Raw genomic sequence first — 16,413 nt, forward strand, 5'->3', positions numbered from 1 at the left:
AGTAAGTCTATTCATGATGAAATGTCAAAGCATACTGAGCATCTTTCTCTTTGACACCATGTCTGAAATCCCACGTGATCTGTCAAATACTAATGCATGAAAATCCTAACCTCAAAAAAATCACCCTTTATATCTTGAAAATGATGAACAAAACTCATGTAAGGAAAGCAAACTATTGATGCCGTTATAGAAAAATCATTAAACAATGGCGCTATCATTTCAATAAACTACAAACACAAAACTGTTATTTTACCCATTAATGTTACATAACAACCATTTAGAATCCCGTTGCCATTGATAGTAAAAAATAATTTTACTTATTTTACGCCAAATAAGTCGTTTACATTTAGTGACGTCTGTCCACAATGTAGGCGGCAAAGATATGCCGCACGCAAGTTGCAAGATATATTCATTTACGGGTAGTGGCAGTTGCCCAACAACAAAATATTCAGTACACTATCTGTCAAAATCAGTGATTAGTGCAACTCTGATTTTGTGTATGTTACTGTATCGCGCCATTCTTCGTTGTTTGCGTGTTATAGTTCTTAACTATAATACACACACACACACAACCAAAACTCGTTGACAGATAGTGAACTTCGCGAGAAAAAAATTGTACTCAGCTGTTTACGGTACACTACCTGGTAATTATATCAGGCGCAAGTTAGTTATCAAAACGCAAATGAATTTACAATTGCTGACATGGAACCAAGGCGGATTTAACATAAATTTCTTTGTGTGTGTTGGCAAACCGTCGATCAGCTTGATGGCAAAATGGCGGATTGCACCACATGATTGTGGTTGTTGTACAAATGAGACCACCTTTAATTGTTTCGCCATGACATTGGACTTTGCTCAATGAAACGTCAAAATTTGTTGTGCCGTCAAAAATCTTACTAGCACCTGGGCTACTCAAAAATTATTCACCACACCTAACGTCATATTTTTACTATCCCTACAACTTAGCTACCATTCGACACAAAGGACTGTAACTTTTTAATTCACGACGAATGAAATAAAACTTAAAACTAATTCGAACTTTATTAATAGACAAATTATAAGTTTTTAAAGAATAATATTTGAAACTAAATTAAATGTTTAATTTGTAAAATAAAGCATTTAAATATACTACAACTATTCGCTAGGCTGATAAATAAAATCACACCAAATATGACATTTGAGATACGCATTTATTGTGCCAATCAAGGTTACCTTTTGAGTGTAAACTGGAGGACTCATAAATTGCTTGTGGTGAATAAAAATATACAGTGTTGTATTTCGTCTCATTGTAAATCTATATTCTTCCGTGTTATCAAGTCAAAGTGAACGCTGTATTAAACTACAATAGAATAATGTATATATAAGTTTTTCTATTTGGGAATGTAATCTTGGTAATACGTTTTTGGCCGCGAAGGCTTTGGTATTACTTTTGTTAATAAATAAATAAATAAATAAATAAATAAATAAAATTCACAAACACCGGCCAGTTCTTATTGGCTTTAAACCCAAGCAAGGAAGTATAGAGATAAAAATGGATCATGGTGATGAAGAGGATGCAAAGGAGTATCGCTGGGAGACCGGCTATGAGAAAACATGGTAAATGATAAAAATAAATACGTATAAAAAGTTATGTTGTCATAAGGCCATATGTTTATCTTAGGGAGGCTATTAAGGAAGACGATGATGGCCTGTTGGATGGTGCCATTGCGGATATTATTCAAAAGGCCAAGAGGAAGAGGCAGGCCCAAAAGACAATGCAAAATAAATTGGGCATGATGAGACATTTGTACTTGATGTTGGATTGCTCTGAATCAATGACAGTGCCAGATTTAAAACCCACAAGACTTTTATGTACCCTAAAGGTTCGGCTGCAGAAGTTCTAAACTATCCTCTAAATAAGACTATATCTAATATTTTTAGCTTTTGGAAAGATTTATTGATGAGTTTTTCGATCAGAATCCTATAAGCCAAATGGGGCTAATCGTTTTGAAGGGTAAACGTGCGGAAAAGATTACTGAGTTAACTGGAACGGCCAAATTGCATCTTAAAGCCTTGGAAGGGTATAATGTATAAATGTTAATTGACAAACATATAAAAATATATATAATATTGTAGGTTGCAGAAAATTAATCTTACTGGAGAGCCTTCGTTGCAAAATGGTTTGGATTTGGCATTGAAGACTCTAAAAGTTGTACCTTCGCATGCTTCCAGGGAAGTTTTAATAATAATGGGTTCACTTACCACATGTGATCCGGTAGACATCAATATAACGATTGATGCTCTTAAGCAAGAGAGTATACGTTGTTCGGTTATTTCGCTATCAGCAGAAATACATGTCTGCCGATATTTGACACAACAGACTGGTGGTTCATATGGAGCTGTTTTGGATGATTCACACTATCGGGATCAACTTCTTTCGCATGTAGATCCGCCGCCAGCAGCTCAAACACAAGAAAATTCCTTAATAAAAATGGGCTTTCCGCATGCACGTCAGGATGAGGGCAAAGAAAAGGATCCACCTTTGTCAATGTGTATGTGTCACATTGAAAATGCCGATGAGCCCAGCAAAATTTCTTCTGGAGGCTTCCATTGCCCTCAGTGCGTGAGCAAATATTGCGAATTGCCTGTGGAATGTCAGACTTGTGGTTTGACCTTAGTTTCGGCACCACATTTAGCCCGTTCCTATCATCACTTGTTCCCGGTGCAGAATTTTACAGAACTTGTTTATAATGGTCAGGCGGCGATATGCTATGCTTGCCAAAAACCACTTACGGAAGCCGCTGACAAGAATGTTTACCGCTGTGAGGCATGCTCTCAGATATACTGTTTGGATTGTGATATATTTATACATGAGACATTGCACACCTGTGTTGGCTGTGTAACAATACCCGGTGCAGCTGCACAAGTTCATGCTCGAAAACCGCAACCACCGCCTATGGGAATGATGTTGGGTTCATCGCTGGGTCAACGTTTTTAGTCTTAGTTATAGAATGGGGAAATTTTATTAATTCATTTAATAGCTTCAATTATCCAGGAAAATGCGAGATTCCGATTTTGATAATAAAGACAACATAAAAATGTGATTAGAATTATTTCATAATTTGCCAAAAATTACTATATAGCCTTTCTTACGAACAAAAAAAAAAAAAAAATCATACAGCAAGTCATTTTTATAAGAATAGAATTTTTTAACGTACCTTTTGGTATTTGTACCAACCAGTTAATGGTTACATTATGACGTATTTCATTTTAATTAATATCAGTGCCATTTATCCAAAAACTGAATCTGTTGCTTTTGCAAAAGACGCTGTGAATTAAAATGATTGTTAATCCACAGACGAACAAGCACACACAAGCTCAGAACTGTTGATATAAGCCTCTATATTTGTGCAGTTGAGCTAAGAATGTTTGTTGTTTTTTTTTACTACATGCTACCGAAGAACGAACAAAGCCTCTCCAAGCTGTTGACGCTCAATTTGCTCACCTCAATCAATTGCGAAGCTGAGAATTTGAATGAAATAAAATTCGGTGGCAGTAGCAACAAAACTATTCAACATAACATTTGTGAAATAGTTTTTTAACCGAAAAAGGCACAGAAAAATAAAGTGAGATCGGCAAAAGTAATTCCTTTTCAATGCCTATTCCCAAGAATACAAATCTTAAACACAGAACAAAAAAAATTGTTTTTTAGCTGTTAGTGTTTAAAAATTTAATCGATGTATTCATCATTGATTGCTCTACTGACCAGTTTTGCGAAGAATATACCAATTCCACCCACACTAAACGAGAGTTCATTAACATACGCTAGCTTTGCCAAAAAACTAAACGAGATTTCATTAACATACGCTAGCTTTGCCAAAAAAAAAAAAACAATAAACATCAACAAAATACAATTTGAATCTCAGGAAATCCATAAGAAATACTGGTTCATACAAAATGGATACAACAAATTATTCAATTCATTTGTTTAAAATTAGCTAAATATTCTATTTACGGTGTGTCATATGTGTTAATAAATGTGACAGTAATATGAATGAAGTGCTTCGTCATTGGCCGTGAGGTCAAATAATAATTCCAGACAATTTTTGAATTATTTAAGATACTTTAATTCCAAGATTTCTTTTGGGTAAATACAAATAAATGATTTATTACACTGAGAAAAAAAAAAAATAGAAAAAACTAAGCAGATTTTGAAAAAAGTGATTATTGGGTATTTAAAATTCTACATCTTTGTTTCAAAAGAAAATTTTAACTAAACAAAATGATTAGTTAATTTTTTTTTTAATTATTAAAAAAAGTTTTGTTATGGAAAATTTGTCAAAAAAAAATTTTACAGGAAAATGTTTTAACATTCCTATAGAAAATTTTGTGGCAGTACTTTATATGTATTTATTGAAAGCCATTGTATCGCATCGTAGGAATGTCCGCCGATGACGCTGAATGTCTGGGTTAGAATCCTGGCGAGAACATAAGAGAAATTTTAGGAGGTGGTTATCTCTTCCTAGTGCTGGTGACTTTTGTAAGGTACATTGTAGAGCAACAAAGTTATATTGCTATAAAAATATTTACCTATTTTTTCTTAATAAAATTTTGTCAAAATCGTTGGATTTTGAAACCAATAGGGCTCATTCTTGTTTCTATTTAGAATAGAAAGCAAATTAAAAAACCTTTTTTTTAAGTTTAAGGCAAAATGTGGTTGCTATTAATGCATGGGGCAGGCTATAAAGATCAATACAATTTATCAGCAAAAGGCTGGTGCTATACTCGTTTTTCATCAGCAAGTTTTTTTTGCCTCAAAATCTATTAACTAAAACAAGTAAAAGCGTGCTAAGTTCGGCCGGGCCGAATCTTATATACCCTCCACCATGGATCGCATTTGTCGAGTTGTTTTCCAGGCATCTCTTCTTAGGCTAAAAAGGATATAAGAAAAGAGTTGCTCTGCTATTAAAACGATATCAAGATATGGTCCGGTTCGGACCACAATTAAATTATATGTTGGAGACCTGTGTGAAATTTCAGCCAATTCGAATAAGAATTGCGCCCATTGGGGCTCACGAAGTAAAATAGAGAGAACGATTTATATGGGATCTGTATCGGGCTATAGACCGATTCAGAACATAATAAACACGTTTGTAGATGGTCATGAGAGGATCCGTCGTACAAAATTTCAGGCATATCGGATAATAATTGCGACCTCTAGGGGTCAAGAAGTCAAGAACCCAGATCGGTTTATATGGCAGCTATATCAGGTTATGAACCGATTTGAACCTTATTTGACACAGTTGTTGAAAGTAAAAATAAAATACGTCATGCAAAATTTCAGCCAAATCGGATAGGAATTGCGCCCTCTAGAAGCTCAAGAAGTCAAATCCCCAGATCTGTGCAATGACAGCTATATCAGGTTATGAACCGATTTGAACCATACTTGGCACAGTTGTTGGATATCATGACGAAATACTTCGTGCAAAAACTCATTTCAATCGGATAAGAATTGCGCACTCTAGAGGCTCAAGAAGTCAAGACCCTAGATCGGTTTATATGGCAGCTATATCAAAACATGGACCGATATGGCCCATTTACAATACCAACCGACCTACACTAATAAGAAGTATTTGTGCAAAATTTCAAGCGGCTAGCTTTACTCCTTCGGAAGTTAGCGTGCTTTCGACAGACAGACGGACGGACGGACAGACGGACGGACATGGCTAGATCGACATAAAATGTCGCGACGATCAAGAATATATATACTTTATGGGGTCTCAGACGAATATTTCGAGTAGTTACAAACAGAATGACGAAATTAGTATACCTCCCATCTTATGGTGGAGGGTATAAAAAGTAATCACGAAACAAGTAAAAGCGTGCTAAGTTCGGCCGGGCCGAACTTGGCCGAACGGATGGACAAACGGACAGACGGACGGATATGGCTAGTTCGACTTAAAATATCATGACGATCAAGAATATATATACTTTATAGGGTCTTAGATGAATATTTCGAGGTTTACAAACAGAATTACGAAATTATTTAGTATACCCCCATCCTATAGTGGAGGGTATAAAAATGTCATGAAAAACGAACATAGTACCAGCAAAAAAAGAGTGACAGAAATTGCAAAAAGGGTATAAAGAAGAGTAAAGTTTTGTGTAAAAATGAGTAAAAAGCACTAACTTAGATTTTTTGAAAATTTGCAAATATGTGTATAGTTATAAATATAACGTGGATTAGCAATAGCATTTCTCTTGGAATAAATCATAAATTCAAGAAGAGAACAACGAGTGTACGATTTGATGCAAAAAACGTTAGAACACGTAGTTCAAATCCCGCGTAGAACTTCAGAAAAAAAATGTTCAGTAGTGGTGTTCACATCGTTCAGTAGTTGTTTTCCTCTTTTTAGTGATGTATTTACCCATTTAAGACGCAGGCTAAAGTGGTCGTTGATCATTTAATCGGGCTGCACTAATTGATATGAGAGAAGTATCTTCTATTCCTTAATGAAATGTGAGTGGGGAATGTTATGTTAATTGAAAAATAGAAAGCGACAGCAAAAACCTGAAATTTACAAAAAGGGTAAAAAGCACTAAATAGATATGCAAAAAGCGTCCACTTGGTGCCTTTTTTTCGTTTAGCACTAGATGTTACCTTTTCGGGATTTTGGTGACCTAAAAGCAATGAATTTAGTGCGAAAAGCACTAAGTTGGGATCAGGGCAGGGATGCAAATCACTTGAATCGTAGTGTAAAAGTACGTTTACCTTGGCCACTAAATATGGATTTATGGCCTTTTCAAGGTTTTACTGCTAAATCCTGTTTATTTGCATGTTTTAGTATATAAAAATAAACCCATTTTTGCAGGATTTATTTTTAAATTCCAAATAAACCCGATTTTCTGGTTGAATAATCGATAAAAGTAAAAGTAAACGAGTTTTGAAGTTAATCTAATATCAAGTGAATTTGGTGTAAACGTGGTTTCAGGGATTTTTATATTTTTTGTTTCTATTTGGCACAGTAGTTGGATTTGCAAAATTTCAGTCAAATCGGACAAAAATTGCGAATTCCTGGGGCTCAAGAAGTCAAATCGGGGGATCGGTTTATGTGAGGGCTATATCTAAATCTGAACTGATATGGCCCATTTGAAATCCCCAACGACCTACATTGATATAAAGTATCTGTGCAAAATTTCAAGCGACTAGCTCTACGGACCGATGGACATGGATAGATCGATTCAGAACGACGAGACGATCAAGAATATATATCCTTTATGGGGTATTAGACGAATATTTCGAGGTGTTACAAACGGAATGACTGGATTAGTATACCCCCATCCTATGGTAGTGGGTATAAAAATGTCTATTGCTTTCACTATTACTGCAACACAAAGTAAACAACGAAAATTTCGTTTGAGATGCATACCGCCCTTTACCAGGGGCCTCTGCTGAAAAGAGCAGAGAAACTATCGATATTCGCTCCAATCTATGGTCCAATCTCAAATCAAGTGGATTTGAATATTGTCCCAATTTTGACAATCCGTTTTGAAGCTATTTATTGTATTTCCATGGAATACTATTTTTTCAGTATTTTATTATTTTTTAATGCATTTGAAGAAGCTAACGGGTGATTTTTTAAGAGCTACAGGAAAGTTAAAAAAGCTCATTAAATTCAGAAGAAAAAAAATAATTTACGGTTTGAAGATTATTTCATGTAAATGTTGTATAGACACAAGATATATTCATTTACAGGTAGTGGCAGTTGCCCAACAACAAAATACTGAGTGCACTATCTGTCAAAATCAGTGATTAGTGTAACTCTGATTTTGTGTTGGTTACTAGTTCGCGCCATTTTTCGTTGTTTGTGTGTGTTATGATTCTTAACTATTGGGTTACCTAAAAAGTAATTGCGGTAACCTTTTGCCATCTTCCTGGCAAATTTAGTATTCCACGCTCATAGAACTTCTGGCCTTTATCTGCAAAAAACTGAACCAAGTGCGATTTTATAGCCTCATCATTGCCGAAAGTTTTACCATTTAAGGAGTTCTGCAAAGATCGAAATAAATGGTAGTCTGATGGTGCAAGGTCAGGGCTATATGGTGGAGGCATCAAAAGTTCCCAGCCATGCTCACTCAGTTTTTGGCGAGTGACCAAAGATGTGTGCGGTCTAGCGTTGTCCTGGTGGAATATGACACCTTTACGATTGACCAATTCTGGTCGCTTCTCCTTGATGGCTGTATTCAATTTGTCCAATTGTTGACAGTAAACATCCGAATTAATCGTTTGGTTCCTTGGAAGCAGCTCAAAATATACCACAGCTCAAATATACTTCTTTTGGTGGATATCAGCCTTTGAAGTGGTTTAAGCTGGTTCACCATGCTTGGACCATGATCGTTTTCGACTAACGTTGTTGTAAACAATCCATTTTTCATCTCCAGTTATGATTCGTTTTAAAAACGGATCGAATTCATTGCGTTTAAGGTGCATATCACAAGCGTTGATTCGGTTTGTTAAATGAATTTCTTTCAATACCCATATTAAAATTGACGCCAAACAAACAAATGTAAACAAAATTTCGCGCACTTTTTTTCTAAAGCAAGCTAAAAGTAACAGCTGATAACTGATAGAAGAAAGAATGCAATTACAGAGTCACAAGCCGTTGAAAAAATTTGTCAACTCCGACTATATTACTACTATATTACCCACAATTACTTTTGGGCAACCCAATATAATAGAAACATTTTAATTATGGGTACGTTTTTGTCAAAAGAAATAGAGCACGCTCTAATCAAAAATATTATTAATCACACGATATATCCAACTCAACATGTGCTACATTTGACATGTCATAAGACAACTACATGTCGTGTAATAGAGCCTTTATTGCGTACAATAGAAATCTTATCTATTTGAAACAATTTCCAAATTTAGAAAGTTTTTCGATTTTTTTTGTCAACATTTTGGGAATTCGGCAAGTCAATTTTCACAACTGTTTTTCCTACGTGGCCATTAAAAAAACATTATTCGTAAAATTGTTATTACAAAAGCATTTAGATGGAAAAACTTGAGCAAATTATATGAGCCATCATGTGTACTTATGTTTTGTATAAAAATGAAAAAGTAAAATTTATGCAAATTAAATTTAGTCGAAGGGTATAATTTTGTTCTTCTGTCAAACCAGCAAAAATTAAAGCTTCTAGGAACTGAACAAGGAAGACCTGATATAGCTCCCATCGATCGATCGATCCACCATATAGACTGATTTGGTCCGTATGTGGCACAGTTGTTGGAAGTCATTGCAGAACACTTCACGCTCAATTTCAGCCAAATCGGACAAAAATTGCGGCTTCCAGGTGCTCAAGAAGTCAAATCGGGAGATTGGTTTACATGGGAGCTATATCAGGTTATAGACCGATTCGGACCCTACTTGGCATAGTTATTGGAAATCATAACAGAACACCACATGCAAAATTTCAGCAAATCGCATGAAAACAAGAAGTGAAATCGGGAGATCGGTTTATATGAAAGCTATATCGGGACAAATCGATCAAAAATTGAGGCATCCAGGGGCTTAAGAAGTCCAATCGGTAGATCGATTTATATGGGAGCTATATCAGGTTCTTGACCGATTTGCACCATACTCGGCGCAGTTTTTGGTAGTCGCAACAAAACACCGCATTCAAACCGGACAAAAATTGCGGTTTCCAGGGGATCAAGGAGTCAAATCGGGAGATCGGTTTATATGGGAGATATATCAGATTCTTGACCGATTTGAACCATCCTTGCATTTGTTGGAAGTCATAAAAGAACACCGCATTCAAAATTTCCTCTAAATTTGACAAAATTGCAGCTTCCAAGAGCTCAAGAAGTCAAATCAGGAGATCAGTTTATATGGGAGCTATATCCAAATCTGAACCCATATGGCTCATTTGCAATCCCCAACAACCTACATCAATATTAAGTATCTGAAAAATTCAAACGGCTAGCTTTACGCATTCGACCGCTATCGTGATTCTACAGACGGACGGACGGACATGGCTAGATCGACTTAGAATGTCGAGACGATTAATATTTCGAGGTGTTACAAACGGAATGACTAGATTAGTATACCCCATCCTATGGTGCTGGCTATAAAAAAGGATAAGAGTATTCCAAAAGTTGTAAATTTTCAAAAATTCCAAAAGTTGTCAATTTTGAAAAAGTTTTCCCAAATTTAAGTCTTTAAAGAAAATTTTGTTAAATGTTTCTCTTTCGAAAAATGTTCATGAAAATATTAACTTGAAAGAAATTTTTAATGAAAAAAAAAGATCTCAAAAATTTTTTCTAAAAAAATATTTTTTATTTTGGTTTTTACAGAAAATTTTATTATAATGTTGTTTTTAGATAATATGTTTTTGACATTTTGTTTCTAAAAATTGGCATAGGCTTTCAGATGGGTAATACAACATTCCATATTGAAATTCAAGCATATTCGTCAAAAATTATTGTAACTACTTAAGAACAACAGCCAATTGAAGTGGTCCTCAATTCTTTCACATGGCGACCGTGACAGGAGTTGCTTTGCCAATACCGGACAAAAATTCCAAAACAGTAGCTAAAGCAATCTTTGAGTCTCATATATTGACTTATGGGCCTATGAGAACTATAGTTACTGACATGGGTACTGAATATAAAAACAGTTTGATTGAACACTTGTGCAAATATTTGAAAGTGAAAAACATTACTTCCACAGCCTACCATCATCAAACTCTTGGGACAGTAGAGAGGAACCATCGGACTTTCAACGAATATGTAAGGTCTTACATATCCATTGACAAGGACGATTGGGATGTGTGGTTAAGGTACTTCACGTATTGTTACAATACGACACCTTCAGTTTCTCACGGATATTGCCCCTATGAACTGTTATTCGGCAGGGTTCCGAACATGTTTCAGGTATTTAATCAAATTAAGGATATTCAACCATTGTATAATCCTGAGGATTACTCCAAGGAAGTAAGATACAGGATGGAAATGGCGTATAAAAGGGCAAGGCAATTGCTAGAAACGGCAAAAATAGAGCGTAAAGAAAGGCATGATAAAGGAAAAATCGAACCAATTTTCAATATAGGTGATACTGTGCTTCTTCGTAATGAAACTGGTCACAAATTAGATAGTAAATATTTAGGCCCTTATAACATAATTGACGTGATGAAAAATGGTAATTACGTTATAAAGGGCAAAAAGACTATTACTGTTCATAGCGATAGATTAAAAATATTTAGAAAATAGATTAGAGACAGGCCTGTTCACCAATTTATTTTCATAGTTTTTTTTTTTTGGTATTTCTTTTTTAATATATTCAAATTCGTGTACCATAATTAAGTTAATTTTAGCATTTATTATTAATTTTTTTTTTGTAATTTTGTTAAATGTATATCCTGTCATTTTAAGAAAATTAATCTAACTAACACATAACATTTAATTAAATTGTAGAATTAATAATTAATGTTTTTTAAATTAATTTTTTTTTTATTCATAAATTTTGTTATAAATTTTAATAAATAATATAATATAAAAAAACTTTTGTCATATATTTTTTTTTTAAATATAAATGAATAATAAGGAATCTTACTAATTTTAAAATCTATTAATGTTTGTTTATATATAAATCAAATTAATTTTATAACATAATTTTAAATATTTTCCTCTCCTTTTGTAGTAATAAATAAATATTAAGCCATTTTGTAATTCATACAAAACAAAAATTATTTAACTTTAAGATTTTATTAAAAACGTTTATATTTTCCATAAGAAATAATTATCTATTAAGTAATTTTGTACATATTAAAAAATGATTAGCAAGTAATCATTTTTTTGTGAAAAGGGAGATGTAGTGTGTATATGTGTGAGACAATTGTCTGGCCTTGGTCATGATCATTGTCTGGCTTAGGTAATCTGATTCGCGCATATGGACACCCATCCGCGTTGCCGTGTGAATATACATACGTTGCATATTCACACAGGTGAGCAACCCAACAGCATGGGAACATGCTGGCTAGGCTTAAGCTAGCTTAGAAATATTTTGTTTAAATAAAATTCAATTTAAGAACAACAGCCAATTGAAGTGGTCCTCAATTCTTTCACAGCCCTTTTAAGTGTAAATTGGGTGAATACGGGAGCCATAAATGGGAGCTACATCTAAATCTGAACCGATTTTCTCAAAATTGATAACGTTTGTTTTTGGGCTTAGAAGGTGATATGTGCAAATATTCGTGATGCTTGGATAATAAATGCGATCTCTACCTTAATTACAACGAGTAAACGCGTATTAAATTCGGCCGGGCCGAATCTTATATACCCTCCAGCATGGATCGCATTTGTCGAGTTCTTTTGCAGGCATCTCTTTTTATTCAAAGAAAGGATAAAAAAAATTGCTATGCTATTGGTTATGGTCCGATTCAGACTATAATTGAAATGAATATTGGAGACCATAGTAGAAGTCATTGTGTAAAATTTTAGCCAATTCGAATAAGAATTGCGCCCTTTAGGGGCTCAAGAGTAAAATAGGGAAATCGGTTTAAATGGGATAACAATTGCGCTCTATACAGGGTCAAGAAGTGAAGATCCCAGATCGGTTTATATGGCAGCTATATCAGGTTATGGACCGATTTTAACCATACTTAGCACAGTTGTTGGAAGTCTTACCGAAACACGTCATGCCGAATTTCATCCAAATCGGATAGGAATTGCGCTCTCTAGAGGCTCAAGAAGTCAAGATCCCAGATCCCAGCTATGCTATTGGTTATGGTCCGATTCAGACTATAATTGAAATGAATAATTGAAATGACCATAGTAGAAGTCATTGTGTAAAATTTTAGCCAATGCGAATAAGAATTGCGCCCTTTAGGGGCTCAAGAGTAAAATAGGGAAATCGGTCTATATGGGATAACAATTGCGCTCTATACAGGCTCAAGAAGTGAAGATCCCAGATCGGTTTATATGGCAGCTATATCAGGTTATGGACCGATTTTAACCATACTTAGCACAGTTGTTGGAAGTCTTACCGAAACACGTCATGCCGAATTTTATCCAAATCGGATAGGAATTGCGCTCTCTAGAGGCTCAAGATGTCAAGATCCCAGATCGGTTTATATGGCAGCTATATCAGGTTATGGAGCGATTTAACCATACTTAGCACAGTTGTTGGAAGTTATAACATAACACATCGTGCCAATTTTCAGCCAAATCGGATGAGAATTGTTCGCTCCAGTGGCACAATAAGTCAAGATCCAGGATCGGTTTATATTTTTCAATTTCAAGCTGCTAGTTTTACTCCTTCGGAAGCTAGCGTGCTTTCAACAGACAAACGGACGGACAGACGGTCGGATATGGCTAGATAGACATAAAATGTCATGACGATCAATCATATATACTTTATGGGTCTTAAAGGAATATTCCGAGGAGTTACAAACAGAATGACGAAATTAACCCATCCTATGGTGGAGGGTATAAAAAACGACAGACTTACTATCAGCACAAGGATTATTGCACGTTTTAGGGACATTGGCTTCATGATCTCGAATTCAGTACTACTTACGTTCTTCATTATTGAACATAAAATGTTAGAAAGTTATTATGTTAGTATAGCCGTTTCAGAGATATGGGTCGTCGAAGTCCCTAAAGATGCCACATAACCAAAAAATGTAGATTTTCAAAATTTCGAGTCCCCAGCAGCATGTGTTACCATCTTCCAATTGTGCTAAAAATTTTGGGAATCTTAAAATCTAACAGAATGAAACATTTTAGGGGGGTGCCGCCAAACAATTTTTTTAAAACCACCCTAATATACATGGGTTTGCCAATGTCAAAAGAGAGAGAGAACCGCCCAGAGAGGCGAAATTGAATCAGAGTGCGTGTATTCCATTTTGGAAATCGACAAACAGGCAATAAAACGCAAGAAATTATTAATAATTGAAAATATTTTTTATACCCATCACCATAGGATAGGTAAATGCCCCTTTTATGGAGGTATTTCGATGAAATTAGGAACAGTGAGTTTGCTATGGCCCCCGATATCCGAGCCGAATATGGTCCAAATCGAACCAGATTTGGATATATCTGCGATATAGACCGGTTGGCCGATTTAGGGTCTTAAGCCCATAACTGATGCATCTATTAATCGATTTGGCTAGAATTGGGATTTAGGGTCTGTAGCGTATGGAAACCTCATTTATTGCCCGATTTCGCTGAAATTTAGAACGGTGAGTTGAAATAGGCCTCCCGTTATCCGACCCTAATATGTTCCAGATCGGACCGTATTTAGGTATAATTGTTATATAGACTGATCTGCTGTTTAAGGCCTTAAGGCCATAAAAAGCGCATTTCTTATCCGATTTTGCTGAAATTTTAAACAATGAGTTGTATTAAGACACCCACATCCGGTTTAAATATAGTTCCGATTTAGGGTCTTAATACCATAAAAAGAGGATTAATTGCCCCATTTCGCTGAAACTGTGATTTGTATAAGGCTTATCATCGCCTTAATGAAATATGAAGTAGATCAGCCCATATTTGGAAAGAACTATGGAAATACTATGATAAATATATCCATGGTGGTGGGTTAAACATTTTTATACCCACCACCGACGGATGGGTGTATATTCATTTTGTCATTCCGTTTACAACACATCGAAATATCCATTTCCGACCCTATAAAGTATATATATTCTTGATCAGCGTAAAAATCTAAGACGATCTAGACATGTCCGCCCGTCTGTCCGTCTGTCTGTTGAAATCACGCTACAGTCTTTAAAAATAGAGATATTGAGCTGAAATTTTGCACAGATTCTTTTTTTTTGTCCATAAGCAGGTTAAGTTCGAAGATGGGCTATATCGCACTATATCTTGATATAGCCCCCATATAGACCGATCCTCCGATTTAGGGTTAGGCCCATAAAAGCTACATTTATTACCTGATTTTGCTGAAATTCGGGACAGTGAGTTGTGTTAGGCCCTTCGACATCCTTCGTTAATTTGGCCCAGATCGGTTCAGATTTGGATATAGCTGCCATATAGACCGATCCTCTGATTTAGGGTCTTAGACCCATAAAAGCCACATTTATTATCGGATTTTGCTGAAATTTGGGACAGTGAGTTGTGTTAGGCCCTTCGACATCCTCCGTCAATATGGCTCAGATTGGTTCAGATTTGGATATAGCTGCCATATAGACCGATTCTCTTATTCAGGGTCTTAGGCCCATAAAAGTCACATTTATTATCCGATTTTGCGAAAATTTGGGACAGGGAGTTGTATTAGGCCCTTCAACATCCTCCGTCAATTTGGCTCAGATCGGTCCAGATTTGGATATAGCTGCCATATAGACCGATCTCTCGGTTTTAGGTTTTGGGGCTATAAAAAGCGCATTTATTGTCCGATGTTGCCGAAGTTCAAGACAAAGAGTTAAGTTAAGCCCCTCCACATATTTCTGCAATTTGGTCTAGATCGATCAAGCCGCCATAAAAGCCGATCTCTCGATTTAAAGTTTTGGCCCCACAAAAAAAAGGCGCATTTTTAATCCGATTGCACTGAAATTTGACACACTGACTTATGTTATGCTTTTCGACATCCGTTTCGTATATAGTTCAGATCGGTTTATTTTTAGATATAACTACTAAATATTTTGTTATATACAATTGAACAATAACTTTTACTTATTAGTATTTGGTCCAAATTGGAACATATATTGATAAAGCTGCTATGGGGCATAAGGTATGAATTTTGCACCGGACTTTGAGGAAAGGTGGTTCACATATATATCCGAGGTGGTGGGTATTCAAAGTTCGGCCCGGCCAAACTTAACGCCTTTTTACTTGTTTTACTTGTTTTTAATTGATGATTTATCCAAAAAGAGTAATCACGAAAAATATTTTCATTGCGAAGCACGAACTCAAAACCAGCCTTTTTAGTGAAATTTCGTTAATCCCTTTCAGTTTCTGCCTAAAGGAAGAAATGTTCAATAGAACTTGACACCAACGCTTCCGATGCTGTAGGGTGTAAAAGTAGGTAGGACTGATTCGGCCCGGTCAAACGCATACACGCTTTTTTACATGTTTTTGAACCGAATCGCTCTTTATGTAGTTTTACTAATTTTGAATTGCGTTTAACTTTTTTGAGCTTTTGAGGTCATATAAATCTAACGTTTGGATCAAAGAAAAGTTTTCCTTAAATCTAAAACCAAATTTTCCAGTTAAAACTGGATCAAACTTAATCCCAACTGAGCCAATGTTGACTCAAGATCCGCCGCAAATTATACAAAGACTGACAAATTTGTTTTAATTGCAACATAATTAACAATTGTTTTACAAAAGCAAATATAAATGTTTAAAATATTTATTCATTACCAGCTATATGCTAATTTTAAAATACTGCCGCCAAATGTATACAAACA

At 35.3% G+C, this 16,413-nt stretch overlaps 2 protein-coding genes across 2 annotated transcripts in view; both read left to right on the forward strand.

Annotated features, from left to right (window-relative positions):
* The first annotated feature begins 1,292 nt into the window (after positions 1-1,292).
* On the forward strand, positions 1,293-3,083 carry LOC106089785 (general transcription factor IIH subunit 2). The gene is made up of 5 exons (XM_013255769.2): positions 1,293-1,351; positions 1,468-1,596; positions 1,661-1,862; positions 1,921-2,060; positions 2,116-3,083. Exons 2-5 carry the CDS (start codon positions 1,532-1,534, stop codon positions 2,975-2,977), a joined length of 1,269 nt encoding a protein of 422 aa, XP_013111223.1. The 5' UTR covers positions 1,293-1,351; positions 1,468-1,531; the 3' UTR covers positions 2,978-3,083.
* A 453-nt stretch (positions 3,084-3,536) lies between these two features.
* LOC106089784 (cationic amino acid transporter 3) overlaps positions 3,537-16,413 on the forward strand; it is a 120,785-nt gene continuing 107,908 nt past the window's right edge. Inside the window, exon 1 of the mRNA XM_013255766.2 lies at positions 3,537-3,620. The gene's annotated coding sequence lies outside the window, so the exon portion shown is untranslated. The remainder of the gene's footprint in view (positions 3,621-16,413) is intronic.

The sequence above is a fragment of the Stomoxys calcitrans genome, chromosome 1 (genome assembly GCF_963082655.1).
Source record: "Stomoxys calcitrans chromosome 1, idStoCalc2.1, whole genome shotgun sequence".
Classification (NCBI taxonomy): Eukaryota; Metazoa; Arthropoda; class Insecta; order Diptera; family Muscidae; genus Stomoxys; species Stomoxys calcitrans.

What these genes read in the sequence shown, in the direction of transcription:
- LOC106089785 (XM_013255769.2), top strand. Translation starts at nt 1,532, where the DNA reads ATGGATCATGGTGATGAAGAGGATGCAAAGGAGTATCGCTGGGAGACC. An exon ending in ACCGGCTATGAGAAAACATG is followed by an intron (nt 1,597 to 1,660) that starts GTAAATGATAAA and finishes TGTTTATCTTAG; the next exon opens with GGAGGCTATTAAGGAAGACG. An exon ending in CATCTTAAAGCCTTGGAAGG is followed by an intron (nt 2,061 to 2,115) that starts GTATAATGTATA and finishes ATAATATTGTAG; the next exon opens with GTTGCAGAAAATTAATCTTA.